The sequence below is a fragment of the Lepidothrix coronata genome, unplaced genomic scaffold (genome assembly GCF_001604755.1).
Source record: "Lepidothrix coronata isolate B3197 unplaced genomic scaffold, Lepidothrix_coronata-1.0 Scaffold4, whole genome shotgun sequence".
In the NCBI taxonomy this organism is placed as follows: domain Eukaryota; kingdom Metazoa; phylum Chordata; class Aves; order Passeriformes; family Pipridae; genus Lepidothrix; species Lepidothrix coronata.
Window position 1 is genome coordinate 3479562 of NW_016690184.1, and position 15075 is coordinate 3494636.

Sequence of the window (15075 nt, forward strand, 5' to 3'; positions counted from 1 at the left end):
ATTACATGCAGAAGGAGATGAGACTGAATAAATTTCTAGCTTACAGACTTTGCTTAAAGTTAGGTGGGATGGACACAGCCTCCCTCCATGAATAGGGAGGACAAACAGCTTTGATTTTTGAGGATATTAAGTTGTAGTGTCAAGCCCTGGGTTGTAGTTACTCGAGGCTTAATAGTAACACGAAAAGAAAAGGTAGTTTTCCCATTTTCAGTGAGGGTCAGTAGTTATATTTACTGTTGAGACATCCTAGCACAATTGTATTCTAACATTATATATTGGCAAATAAATAACTTGTACATAGTGTAATAAATACTGATGAGCACATTCTCGCTGTAAATGTACAAATACTAAAACACATAGCTTAAAGTTATTTTTCCAACATTTCTGGAGGAAATTAAACTTCCCGTATATTCTACCTTAACAGAACCACAGCATAACACATTTCGTTACCTCTCTTACTATGGAATATGTTCTTCTTGAGTTCAAGGTCAAAGAATTGTTAGTGCTTCTGGTGATTCACACAGTACAATTTTTTTTTTCCTCTACAGGACCAATTTATGCTGAAATGATCCAGAACCTGCTTCTGCCAGTTCTTCAAAATAAGGAATGTAATTTGGTTCGTTATAATGTAATTAATGCATTACCCAATACAGCAGATTCTCTCATAGGGAGAGCTGCACACATTGCTGTTCTTGATTCAGAAATATTTTTAGAAAAATTCTTTCTTGTTGCTGCCCTAAAATATTTTCAGTAAGAAGAGCATTGTAAGAGACTTGGTTATTACCTCATTAACAGATGAATTCAAATAATGTGTGGTGTTAAAGTATAACCTAAGCTGTATTTTAAGAGATATTTATACTTTTTATATGGAAGATAATTTATATCATCCACACTTAGGGCTTTTTAACATCAACTTTACTTTCTAGGTAATGTGGCTGTGCAATATTTTTTTATTTTGTTCTTTTTACTTTTCTATTACTTTTTCTTAATTTTGGGTACCTAATTATTTGGAGATTAAAGCACAGTGTGTACTTTGGTTGGTTTGTTATTGGCTCTCAGACTACAAAAGTCAATGTTACTTGGCTACATTTTACCAGAGGCTTTAGATGCCAAAAATAAATTGGATTTTAAAATTCTAATAAGGTCTTCTTACGTGTTCAGTTGTCGTATTTTAGCACTGTAGGAAGTTTAACTGGAAACACAATGAGCTGCTAAAATACTGGATATTTGAAAATGACAATACTGCGAGTCTCGCTACAGCTTAACAGTTTTCTACAAAATCATTATCTTCATTGTTAAATATATTATGCCTGTGGGAATACATTTTCTACTGATCTCAAAAACATGTTAGTTTACATACACAAATTTTATTACTGGAACTTTCGTTTTCAGAAGCAAATGGCAACTAAGGATTTTTGAATGTTCAGCGATAGCTGCCTTCAAACAATTGGGGTTTTGCAAACTATTAAAATGGCTCCCTACTCTGTCAGTTCTTCAGATGAACATGGACAATTTTACATGGACTTCCTTGTATGTAATTAAAATAAGTAAACATTATAAGTTTCTGCAATACTTTTATGAATTCAAGCAATTTTTAAATATTGTCAAAACATTTTATTGACTACAGAGTATTGTAAATATAAATCAGTACATCGTCAAATGGGACAATATTGTAAACTTTACCTGTTTGGTGACACAGATAAAATGTTTTTTGATATACAGGAATGTTAAAGGTCTATTGACTTTCTACTGGTGCTGAATAGCATTGTTTGGTTTCTCCTTCCTTCTCTTTTCTCTGTTTCAGACAATAATTCACTACAGGTTGGGGGAAAAGAGTTACATGTGCATTCACTAATTGTACACTAATTGTAATGAACATTTTTTGAGAAACATAAATTTGTTGTAAAATGCATGTTTATTTTTAGCATTGTGTTATTGCATCTGGTGTTAATAAAATGAACAAATTACTCTAATGGAAGCAATTAAAGAAACTGAAATGTTATGCTAATTACCAAAATTCTGGGGAGGCTTTTTTGTATATAATTAATAATTTTGTACTTTTGAAATGAATATAGCAATAATAGTTTATAATGAAGTGATTTTGCATTTGATATGGTTTGTTGTATAATAGTCTTTGTAATATATGGGGGGGTTTTTTGCCTGTAGCATACAGGATGCTCAAATGAGTACCTACAGTTCAGCAATGTACACGCTGTAAAGAGTACTTTATTAGAGTTGTGGTAGGCAACTCCTTCTGACACAAAGATGTCTTAAATACATTCTCACTATAAAAATGTCTATTTTTATTAATAATTTTGTATTATAATGGTACTACTAGTTCTAAATGTTTAAATTATGTTCTGGTATCTCAACTGTCTTTTATTTAAGAGTATTATAGTAGTTGGCTAGTGGCTAAACTTTGAATATCCATTTAAGGGCACTAAAGCTACAAAATATTCCTTGATTTACAATGAGGAGGTTAAACTGCTCTTAGTACACAAGTATTTAGATGGTTCTGTCACTGTTGAAAAATGTCTATCTTCCTTTCTGTCTCTGGAAATCTGAAAATATAAAGCATGCTTTTGTGATCAGCAAAGCAGAAATATCCTGGCAGAAACAGTAGGTTTTTTTTTCTTTAATAGTAGATCCCATCCACTTAAGGAAGCTTGAATTAGGTTTGTTCTTTGAGGAGAACAGACGGTGCAGGAAATCATATGATATTTGCATATAAGTTTATCAAGGAACAGGGCAAATTAAGAGAACATTAAATTCATTTTTTCTCCCCTCACTTATATTGCCCAGTGCAGTCCATATGTGGTCTGGTAGCCCAGCACGTCCTCGAAGCATATGAAGTTCATATTTGCTCTTACAGACTGTATGGTACACTTGGTCTCTGAGCAACACATGCAGTCTTGGATGTTTTGGACAATTGTGCATGTGTTGTGTGGCATGTTCCCCCTACTCCTGCATATTTCTGCCTTCTCTTTCCTTGACAGAAATACAGACTCATATATACCTAGTTGTGTAATCTGATGCAGTAGCAGCTATAAAGTGCTCCATCTCATCAGTCTTCTCTTTGAATCAGGGCTTCATCTTCTCGTAGTGACAGTGACCTCACCTTATGCAGGTATCCTACAGCTCCTTGAAGAATTATTCTGCTTACAGAATGAGAGGTAAGAATTGAGGTCGACATTGCTTTAGAAAACTGCCAGTCTCTTGTTCCATGAAGGCAGTAGGCTGCTACTGTTATTTCACAGAGCTCTCTGTGATATTATTAGGAGGTCACTACATAAAATGAGATAGTGTCTGAACTTCGGTTTGCATGTAGTATATATAAATTACTTCCTTTGTTTGTGTTTGAATCTTCCATCAAAATTAATCTTTCTGGTCCTGTAGATCTAGCAATTGCTACTACTTTGGAAAAAGAGCTCATGTTATAAAGGAAATCACCAGGCTTTACAGCATACCCAAGAGATTTCACATTCACAGAAAACTTACTCTGTAACCACAAAACCCCTTGATTCCAAGCCAGTCTTATTTGCCCAGCCCTGACCGGGTGTGGTGGTCAGATAATCAAGCTTCTTGACGGGGTCTGAGAGGAAGAGTGGGCATATAGGCAGTATCAGAACACTTGCTGCCTGGGGCAGTGCTGGTTGTGGTGGATTCCAGATAGCCCTGTGGCCATTACATTTGGCTCATCTGAACTGACCTGCTGCAGGGCTTATGGTACCTATACATCTTTTACTTCCCACTTTTTAGAAAAGCAAAGCAAAATACAGCATTGTTTGTGTCGTCCTCGAGAGGCAAACTGCAGTGCAAGAGATAAATGATCAGTAAACAGAGGAACAAAAAAAACCAACATTGAACTCAATCACAAAGTAGAATATTCCTATGGCATATGCTACATTTGTTTTTTCCACTGTTCAGATTTATTACCTCCTCAACCACAGGATCTAGAAATGCATAATTCAGGAGTTAAAAGTGAATTTTGCATTTTTACAGCAATACAATATATGAAGACTAAGAAAAAAAATGTTTTGAAGACCTCAAGTTATTTTTGGGTGGATAAACAGTAACTCATTAATCCTTCACTGCTATTTCATCCTTACCATTTGAAATTGCACATGTATGCATGTGCATATGATGGATGCATGTGTGTATGATTTTTCATGGATTGTGTTAAGCTGTTTAGGAGCAGAGCTTACTATTACTTGGTATCTGCAGACAGCTTGGTATGAGTTTTTTCTGTATTGAACACCTAAATTATAAGTTCTTGAACTTCAAAGAGATCTTCTGGGGTTTTTTTTCTTGTTCCTTTTGGGCAGAAGAGCATTTTTTTCTGCATTCATCTTTATTCTCTCTCATCTAGAGGCCCAGCATCTTGCTGTTAGAATAAAGGAAAGGATTACTCATTATTTCCAGTCTCTAAAGTCTAATTAATTATGTTATAAAAAGCTGATTGAGAAAATGTCACTCATAAAGCAGTCAGTTATATTTAATTACTTCCAGTGTGTAGTCATTGCCAGATGTAGTGCAATAAACTCAAGGGAGCATTGCTGTTTTTACATTACCAACGAGATTTACTTTCTTAAACTCTTCAGATGTGAACACAAAATACTATTTTAGACTCAGATCTCCAGGTTATTTTCTGCAGTTTAGTACCTGTGGACAGAGGGGTTCGATTGCTGTTTTACGGAAGGACAAGGTTAGCTGGAGAAGTTTGAACAGTGACAAAAAGCAATATTCATTGTTGCCATATTCATATCATTAAATGTGGCTAATTAACTGGAGCTCCACTCCATGAGCACGGGTGTTACTTGTCCCAGGGTTAGGGTTATACTGAAATACAGTGTTAAAAGCACCTTGCCTGGTTAAACTGGAAAACTGAAAAGGTGCCATCCAAAGTCCTCTGGTCCAGCAGGGGTTGGTGGCTCAATTTCTTGCTACTTTCTTGCTGGAAGGGTGAATATTGCCTGTTTGAGTGCAGAAAATGCATCAGCTGGTATACTGGACAGAGGGAGATAAAGTTTATTTGTTGAGTTAATAAAGCATTTAATATTTAAATAATTTTTGTAACCTTGAAGTTATACGGCCTTTAATTTGTAAGGATGAACACTGGGTCCATGTGTCACTATGGAATCAGCCTAAGTTCCTTCACGTCTTAGGCTGCCTCTTTCAGCAATGTGTTTGTATTATTGAAACAAAACCAAACCAAAACTAGCAGGATTGTACTACACATGGGGGTTGGGAGGGAAGAGGGGAAATGGGTCCTTTCAGCGCTAAAACTCTTTCATTGCAGAGGAGAGAGAGGATGCCAAAGGTTTGCGGGGGAGGGCGGGGAGAGAGGAGTTACAGCTGATTTCCCGAGCACCTTCATGAGTCCGGAGCTGCCTTCTTCGGGGCCGTGCCTCCCTAGGCACCGTTCGCCTCCAATCATCGAAGCCCAGGAGCGGGGTGGGTGGCGAGGCCGTTGCGGCTCCGCTGCCCAGACCCTCCGCCCTCACGGGAGCCGCACTTCCCGCCTGGAGCCGCCGCCTTCGGCGCCTGCGCCGCCGGGCTGCCTCCCCGGCCCGCCCCGCTCCCGGCCCGGCCATGGCTCTGCGGTTGCTGCGCGGAGCGCCCAGCGCAGCGAGTAAGAGGCGGGCGGAGGGCGGGAGGGGCCCGGCCGTGCCGCGAAGGGGCTCCTCGGCTTCCTCAGCCCTTCCTCCCGCAGGGAGGGGCGGGTGAGGGGGAGCGGACGGCACCGCCCGGAGCTGCCGGCACTGGGGGGGCTGGAGGGCGCCCAAGATGGCGGCGGGGGGGGAAGCTGTGACACCTCCCCCTCGTCAGCCCGGGAGGTCTCAGAGGGTCTCTGTGAGGTTCCACAGCTTTCCCCGCACCCTCCATTTCCCCACAGCTCGTCTGCTGTCTTCCTACCCCACCCCCCGGATATTAATTAATTAATATTCTCCCCTGTATCGCAAGCCTGCTATCGGGTATATCTATTATTACGCAGGTTTTCTTGCTGTGTCGTTGCTCCGAACTTTTTAACGGTAGTGAAATGTTAAACAGTGGGTTAATGTTTGTAGAATAGCTGGAGGGAACTTACTGTGGCCTTGGAAGTTACTGGTTCATGCCCTTCACCTGAGGAGGTTCGTGTGGTTTGTTTATAGAGAAATAAGGCAGCCTGGATAGCAGAGCCTGTCCCACAGGCCTCAGCTTGGGCTGTTTGTGGAGCTGCTGGTCGGGCTGCTTCCCTCTCCAGCAAAAGCTGAGGTTCTGTGATGCTGTTGATACAATACTTATGAAACAAATCACTACACTATATGTTAATGGAAGAACTGGGAAAAAACGTCATTAGGTATTTGTGCTCTGTTGGGTTTGTGGCAAGATTTGGCTGATGCTCTAATGTCCTGCGCATCCTGATGTGTGCCCAGCTTCCACTGCACGGATGGCTTTGTTGTGATAAATCATCGTCTGTAGACCACTTCAAAAGACAGGATATTGCAGACGCTAGTAGTGCAGCAGCTTTAAAGACTTGGAATTTTCAAATTCAGCTATATCATTGTGTAACTCATATATATACTTAATAAATGGGAGGGCTTTGTGACAGCCTGTAAGGGATGAGGGAATCAAAGATCAAAGAATGTGGTATCAACTGATGATAGTTCATCCCATCTTTTTCAGAGATGTTTAATGTTGAACTTCTGTTGCTTCTCGGTCAAGAAGAGTGTATTTTGGTCAAGAATATCAAGTATTGCAAATAGGAAAATTGATTTTGCCTCTTCTCTGGTGATTAAGATAATTGATTTCATACCAGTATCTTAACCTGACTTTTGTTTGAATTTGGACTAGAATACCAGCTATAATTTAATTTTCTAGCAAGCTGCTTTTTCAGCTTGCTGAAGAATGACAGGAGTAGAAAGATCCAGTGTTTGCAACAGATTAGATACTTTACTGTTGATAGTTTGTTATGTCATTCTTAAACTAAAAAAAAATACTCCTTTGGGGCATTGGCAGCAGTTGGTAGACATAATACAGTTTACGTGGCTCTAGGGTCTAATGTTAAAGCCGTGGTATTTTAAAATGAGTGAATGAATATGCTGATTCTGGGAATACAAGTGGTGTTGGTTGGTGTATATTTAGGTGAGTCAAATTCATGCTGCTTGAGAAGGTTTCCTGATTAAATCTCCTCAGCAAGATGGAAAAATATTTATTTCAGGTACTTTGCACCCAGCTGGTACAGGGAGGATTTCTGTTTGAATGTTCCTTCTTAAGTCAGAGTTGTTTTAGGTACCTGTCCATAATCAAAATATTTTTAGAGGATAGTTTATGCTCACTGTGGACACTTGGTTTTTTAACCAAAATGTTAGTAGGACTTTAAGGAAAAAAGTTTATGCTTCTAATTAAAGCATTTGCATGCAGTTATATAATTGAACTTTAATGTGATCAAAGTTTGTCCTGCTTTTGACTACCAGCTGAATTATTTTACCATCCTAAGGGAAGCCCAACTATCCTCTGCCAACATTCTGGAAAACCTGTTACTAAGGGAACAACGTTTATTTTACTTTCCTTTGAGAAAGCAGAAGCCTTTTCTGACTAAAAAGCTGCTGGAAATGAGCCAAGATGTGGAAATCAGCAGGTTTCTTGGGGGAGGTTAAGACTTTTCCCAGAAAGCAGAATGTACTGGTCTATGGTAGCATAATTACTATTTAGAGTCTAAAATACAAGAAGGTAACAGCGAAGGTAAGTTCAAACAGTTTAAAATACACTGTTTATGTGAACTAAGTTATGCAACTAACACAGTTTTGCCTACATATGTTTCTAGGACCAAAAATAATTATCTGTGCTGATTTCTTAGGTCTTCATGAGTTTAATGTTAAATAATTTTAGGGTTTGTTTTCCTGTCCTCCACTCCCTAGTTTCTCAAGTAGGGCTTTTTCAGAGGTGCTTTGAACAGTCATAGAGTTACTTGGTGTTAAACTCTCACATTTATGATACATGTTCCATTTGCTTGATAGAGCCATCACTTCTTTACAACTTGTGGAGCAGCTCCAGCTCTAAGCCAGAAGGAAGATCTGAACCTACTAAGCAGCCACTTAAGAAACCGAAGTTACCAGTAGGCCGATTTGATGAACCGGAAGAATCCAGTATAGAGAGGGAACCCCTGGAAAGTAAGTCATTGATATGGTTTGAAGCTGGCTCCCTGCCAAGTCTCTAAACCTCACCACAAAAACTCCCCCCGCCTCCTGAACCAAGGGAAAAGAAAAACAACCAAGAGAACTGAAACGAGAGAGAGACAGCTAAAGCAATATATATAAATATAGTTACACTTATATTACAGTTATATGCAATTGAAATATATGTACAATTTCAGAAGGAAAAGGGAAAGGGAAGGGGGAGGGGGAAGTTAAAAAAGGAACAAAACCAAAATAAAATATACATGATCAATAGCCCAAGATCTAGCAACTAAAAGAATTAGCAAAAGAATATCTCACTACTCTCCTTGGGACAACAGAAAGTTGCGGTGGAACGACCGCCGGCAACCCCCATCTCCCAAGGTCAGCAAGGCCTTACCAGGCCTCACTCCCCAACACGACAGACTCAACAGCGGGGAAACCCACACCTCTGAAGCCGCTGGAAGGAAAGAGGGGCGAAGGCCTCTCCTCCTTTCTTCTTATATCCTGGCTTACGTAAAAATCATAAGGAATACCAGATAAATCTGGGCACTTCCTTGGTTACAAACTGGTCACCAAGGAAAGCCTAGACTAAACTGCTACAGACATGTTTTACAAAATTGAAAGCTGTTTTAAAGGCAAGACTGTGAGATGCTGTGCTGATGTCAGTTGAAGAAAATGACTGGAATTCAGCACTCCTCAGAAACACTTTCTAACCTTAATGGTTCTGCAAAAAAACAGGACAATGGGAGAGAATAATGAGTTGCAGGAAATGGAGTATGAGAGAAAAAGTCTTCAGAGCGAAGGTGGTCAAACATTGTAACAAGTCACCCAGGGAACCTGTGATTCCTTTCCCCTTGGAGATATTCAGATTTGCTTGGGTTCTTACGCAGGGTTGGGGCCAAGTGCCTGCAAAAGGTGCCTTCCACCATAAACCATTGCATGATTCTGAGAAATGTAGTTGGTATTGGTCTGTAATAGTACAGCTGTAAATAGTGGCAGTAAACTCACGAGGGCACTGACTATTTTTTATTATTCAAAAAGCCTATTCTGTTTCTTAGTCCACAAAATATTTCTTATTCATGCTGCATTTCGTGGCCCGACTTTCTGTTAGTCTTGCAGACAGTGTTTTGAAAAGCAACAACAGATACTGAGTTTACTAAGCTGCTCACTGGGGTCTGGGAAGACCTAACAAAGTGCTATTTGTGTTGCATTCCAGTGACCTCAGTGGGACTGCATGTAGAGAACCTGACAAGATTGAGGCAGAGATGCATCACTGCTGAATTCACTAGGAGCATGCACTTTTTTGTCAGATGGAAGAACAACAGAATCTCTTTCTCCCTTCTTTTTAATTAGTCATCTTCCCTTAATCAAAAGCACTAGTCAGGCTTTATCTAATTCACTGTAGTGTGATGTTCTGCTACTCTTCAGCAGTAGTGATAACCCATGTTTATCTATTTCGAGGTCTCTAGAACAAGCTTTTTAATATATCAGTATCCAGATGACAAAATGACTAAAGAATCACAGAATGGTTTGGGTTGGAAGGGACCTTAAAGATCATCAAGTTCCAAGCCCTTGTCATGGGCAGGGACACCTTTCGCTAGACCAGATTGCTCAGAGCCCCAGTCAACCTGGCCTTGAACGCTTCCAGAGATGGAGCATCCCCAGCCTCTCTGCACAACCTGTTCCAGTGCCTCACCAGCCTCACACTAAAAAAATTCTACATAATATCTAAACCTGCCCTTTCTCAGTTTAAAGCCATTCCCCCCTGTCCTTGTAAAAAGACACTCTCCAGCTGTTTTTTATAGGTCCTCTGTAGGTACTGAAAGGCTGCAATAAGTTCTCCCCAAAGCTGCCTCTTCCCCAGGCTGAACAACTCCAGCTCTCTCAGCCTGTCTGCACAGGAGAGGTGTTCCAGCCCTCTGATCATCTTGGTGGCCTTTTCTGGACTGGTTCCAACAGGTCCACATCTTCCTTGTGTTGGAGGCCCCAGAGCTGGACACAGTGCTCTGTGTGGGGTTTGTTTTTCACTATTTTTATTTTTTTTAAAAAACAAATATTTCTTATGCAAGAACTTAAAAAGATACAATGCAAAGAATAACTTGCAACTATTTGCAACAAATTAAACACAAGTTTCTTCTGCCCAACATAAATCTTCTTGAATCAGACATTAACAGGTGGATGAAATATCTTCTCATTCTTCTATATTCACAGCATACTGTGCCTTTATATGTAAACAGAAAGCCAGGTCTGAAAGCACTGACATCCTGGGGAAAAGAAATACAGACTGATTCATAATCTCCAAAAGGAAGGCAGCAGAGTGCCTGTTAGAAGTAGAATTTCCTTCTGGTGTAGACATTCCTTCGGTAAATACTTCAAACGCATTAAAGGGCCCTTCTGTACAGAGCTGGTAATTGCTTCAATTCTTGGGATGTAGTCTGCTTGGATAAATAACATCATTTTCCAGAACTGAATGTGACACTGTTTCACGAGCACATTGCCACACGCTTCCAGAAAATTAAAAAGCAGTGTAGCTGCCATGTCTGTCTGGGACTCCATATTCAATATCTGAGTGAGCCAGTGCCATCCACAGTTCAGTCCCTGAGGATGTGCCCCTTGTTTGTTTCCATAAGGCCAGCAGAGTTGAATGATAGCAGCATAAAGATGAATCATTCCTGACATTCGTTTAAGAAACTGTTCTTATTTTTCCACCTTCAGATCTTTAATTTCATATCCAAAATCCTCAGATTCTCTTCCACAGAATTACCCTTTCTCCATGCAGGGTAAAATGGCACAGAATAGGGGCAGTTTTTGTGCAGATGTACTAAAAAGAGATCTCCGATTCGAGGGTGTATTTCCCAGATTCCTGAGGCCTCCACAGCACTTGGGGAAGCTGCATCATGGTGAAAAGTTACTTGTGCTTCTTGTTTCATAAATTTCTCTGCAAGTTTGCAGTTATATTATTGTATTATAGTATCATCATTATTGTATTATGGAATCATCTCCAAAAGGGTTGCACTCAGTTTCAGATTGTGACTCACTTGAGAACTGACTCAGAGTTGGAGTTACTATGTAAGCAGCTATTTAATTCTTGTCTTTTTTTCCCAAGAAAATAAATGCCATCACCGCTTCATTTAAAACAAATGCGTAATCAATATCTTTTGCTTTTTGCTTAGGTGTTCTAGGTTTAGAGCAAGACTCAAGGTCTCTTTTGCCTTTAAATTGAGTTGTACCTGTGTATTTTTTACATATAACACTAGCAATAGTTTGCAAATTGCCTATTGTGTTATTAGGAAAAAAGAGTTTAAGCTGCCTGTTGGAATTCCTACTGCTGTGTAGCTTTCATGGAGAAATCTTTTGAGCATCTGTATCCACTGTCAGCACATCAGTAGTACTTGGGTATTGGGATGATGGCATCTACAAAATAAATTTACATGCATTTGTGCTCCTTGTACTGCTAGAGGTGCTCCAATACTGACATTTCCTATCCTGATGTGCATCAGTTTTTAAACAGGCGTCCCAGTATGTCATCCTGTATAGCCTCTAGCTCCATGAGTCTCCCTCCGTCACTGTTCTTTTTCTCTGCTCTTCGGGATTTCTGTTGTCTTTTCTGATTTTCCCCCCTGCTTCTCATTACTTGTGTTGTCCACTGGGGCTGAGTTAGGGGTATGACTGAGGGAGTCCCAAGCTACACATTTATGTGGGAGGCTCTGGAAAATCAGCATGGCAAGGGACATGTGGGGTACAGTGAGCTTCATGGAGCCCTGCAATCTAGTGCAGGATGAGAAAACACTCAGCCTGGGATGGTGCTGTGCCAACAAGTACTTCATGGATTGGTGGCCTGAGTTAACTATTTTTAAGAGACAGCCCTGAGTAAGGGAGCACTGAGTCGTGTAAGCACATTGACCAATGTGCAGAAAGCTCTGTGGTGTTTGAGAAAGTGGCATAAGCTAGCAGAGTACTTTTCTTTTGTAGCAGGATAGGGGGTTCTGATGGATGAAAAGCTGGAATGGGCAGCCCATATCCCGGGCTGCATCAGAAACAGCGCGGCCAGCAGGTCAAAGGAGGTGGTTCTCCTCCTCTACTTTGCCCCTGTGAGACCCCACCTGGAGTGCTGCGTACAGCTCTGAGGTCCTCAGCATAAGAAAGACATGGAGCTGATTGTGTGGGTCCAGAGGAGGGACACAAAGATGATCGGAGTGCTGGAGCACTTCTATGAAGACAGGCTGAGAGAGTTGGGTTGTTCAGCATGGAGAAGAGAAGGCTTTTTGGGAGACCTCATTGTGGCCTTCCAGTACCTGAAGGGGGCTTATAACACAGAGGGAGAGGAACTCTTCATACAAGCAGATAGTGACAGGATAAGGGATTCTAAACTGAAAGAGGGCAAGTTTAGATTACATGTTAGGAAGAAATTCTTTACTCAGAGAGTGGTGAAGCACAGCAGGTTGCCCAGAGCAGTTGTGTGTGAGCTATACTTGGAAGTGTTCAAGCCCAGGCTGGATAGGGCCCTGAGCAACATGACCTAGTGGGTGGCATCCCTGTCCATGGCAGGGGAGTTGGAACTAGGCGATCTTAAATGTCCCTTTCCAACCATTCTATGAAGAAGCACTGGTCATGTGTAAATTTAGCATGTCGCTTACCAGAGAGAGATGAAAGTCCCTTTGTAACCCCCCTGAAAAAGAGTCTCCCTCTCCTGAGAGGACATCACAGTGACTTAGTGAGCTTAAGTTAAGTTTTAGAAGGTAAAAAAGGTCCAGTTTCTAGCCTGATGTTGATGAATATCAAAACGCCATTTCTTGAAAAACATACCAGCATCCAGGAAAGACAGATTTAAATACAAGAATAATAGAATCTTGACTAAAATTCAAGTGAAATTTAAAACAAATGCTTAAAATTAGAGACCTAAACAAACAGAAAGTGACCTGAGGTTTTAGATGTAGTGCACCTCTGTACAGTATGCCTGAATGATACAAGTTCTGATCATGAATTCATGAGAAATTGTGTTGCTTTAATGCCTCTGGACATTGAGTTGCTTTTTTATTTCCATAACTGAATATGATCATACATATTGCTGACTGTAGTCAAAAAAAATGAAATTACTTTTGTAGTACTGGGAAATGCTTAACTCAAGGTTGCCTTTAAAAATGAAAGAGAATTGATTTTGTATTTGAAAATGAAACTAAGAGGCAGACGTCATAAATGGTGATACCTTTATATTTGTCAACATTATAGGAATTTTAATGAACTTTCCTTGTTATTTTAGAATTCCCTGATGGAATCAATCCTACTACAAAAGAGAGGGGTGGACCTAGAGGCCCTGAACCTACACGTTTCGGAGACTGGGAGAGAAAAGGACGTTGTATAGATTTTTAATATTTAAATGTGTCTGTATTGCTAATAAAATATTTCACGTTGTTGAAAAATATAATGTACAGAAAAAAATCTCAGCTGGATTTGTTGTGAAGCTTCTTGATTCTGTCATGCTTGTGGTGGAATTTTCTGAGTGATATAATGTAAATAAACACTATGCTGCAACTCAGATTATGGAGCTGTTACTTCTCAATGTCTGTGTGATTTTTAATGATATTTACACTGTGCAAGTATAAATGCAGGTATAGCGATGTGAAATTGGTATTCAGGATCTTACTGGGGTTTAGAAGGGCTTGGACTTCTGTATAAATGTAAACATTTATGTAGTGTTGTAAAAGTGTTGAAAGAGCTTTGCAGCTCATGAACCTGGACACCATTCATCAAAAGAGAGCCATCTCTGAGGAGATCAGTAGGTCGTTGGTTGCACACAGTGGTTCACTGGTAATAGCCCCTTTACTCAAGAACCATCCCCTCTGTCCCTGTTACAATGCATTGGGCATTTTTTCCTTTGTGTTGAGACGGGATGGTCTTGTCTCAGACTGAGGACTGTAAACAGCACAGTGGAAATGGAGGCTTAATTCCCAGAGGTCAGCTCATGATGGCAAGTAGTACAGGGGTGATCTATATGCAGCTGTAGAACACTGTTCTTTATAACCTGGCTACTTTCCATGCTATTTGCATTATCTTTTCCTTTGTAAGTGGAGATGCCCATTTGCAAACAGGCTGCTGGGGGAAAATACAACATGACTTTCTGACACCTTATAGTCAAAGGGGACTAATTCCATTAGATGATCTAATATTGCAGGTTTTAAAACTAAGTTATCTAGCATCACACTAAATATCTTTCAATCAGCCTGAGCTCAGTTCTTCGTTCAAGAATTTGCCTAGTTGTAAACGTTGTAGTAGAGTGCAAATCTACTGCTTGTATGGGTACTTATTAATCATAATAAGCTGTCATTATTGAAATGTGTGAACATGTGCTCTATTTCTGTGCAAGTACTTTTTGATAGCCTAAACAAATGGATCTTCTCTAGTCACAGATGCAGAGAATGGTGTGGGTTTTGCATTACTCTGGCTCTGTGTGGGCTTTGCCCAGCTTCGTGTTTGCATGGTTTTATTAGAGCATCAAAGCATGTTGGTCCTATCGCAAATCTCTGCAGCCTCCCTAAAACTCACTTGACTGGCAGCCAGTGGGGGAGCTTCTTGTTGAACTTTGCCAGTTTGTGTACCTGGTGTGTACGTTATGGACATAGGGTCACGCTAAGTATGAGTTCGGATGTTTGTCTCACTGTGATGACGTCCTGCAAAAGTACTAAGGCTGTTTTTCATTAAGTATGTTGATTGGTGGTAATTACATTTTGAACCTTTAAATTCTGCAGCATAGTTTGGATACTGGAAAATTGGTCTGTATTTATATCTAATTCTTTCTAGTTTCCCTTCTGTAGTGTGAGAGTTAGATCTTCCCAAAATCTGTTGGCATTTCCAGTTACGTAAAGATATCCTGGGTCAGCTATCTTTAAACTAAATATATGCTGTTTATTAACATAGT

At 40.2% G+C, this 15075-nt stretch overlaps 2 protein-coding genes across 9 annotated transcripts in view; both read left to right on the top strand.

Annotated features, from left to right (window-relative positions):
- FAM135A (family with sequence similarity 135 member A) overlaps positions 1-2605 on the top strand; it is an 83282-nt gene extending 80677 nt beyond the window's left edge. For 7 of the 8 annotated variants that reach the window (XM_017824799.1, XM_017824847.1, XM_017824839.1 and 4 more), the window contains one exon: positions 549-2605. In XM_017824799.1, coding sequence (XP_017680288.1) covers positions 549-754 — 206 coding nt within the window. In that variant the 3' untranslated portion in view covers positions 755-2605. The remainder of the gene's footprint in view (positions 1-548) is intronic. The other variant, XR_001876364.1, reaches the window with a different exon arrangement.
- Positions 2606-5530: 2925 nt separating this feature from the next.
- On the top strand, positions 5531-13711 carry SDHAF4 (succinate dehydrogenase complex assembly factor 4). The gene is made up of 3 exons (XM_017824862.1): positions 5531-5632; positions 8001-8153; positions 13420-13711. Exons 1-3 carry the CDS (start codon positions 5593-5595, stop codon positions 13527-13529), a joined length of 303 nt encoding a protein of 100 aa, XP_017680351.1. The 5' UTR covers positions 5531-5592; the 3' UTR covers positions 13530-13711.
- The last annotated feature ends 1364 nt before the right edge of the window (positions 13712-15075 follow it).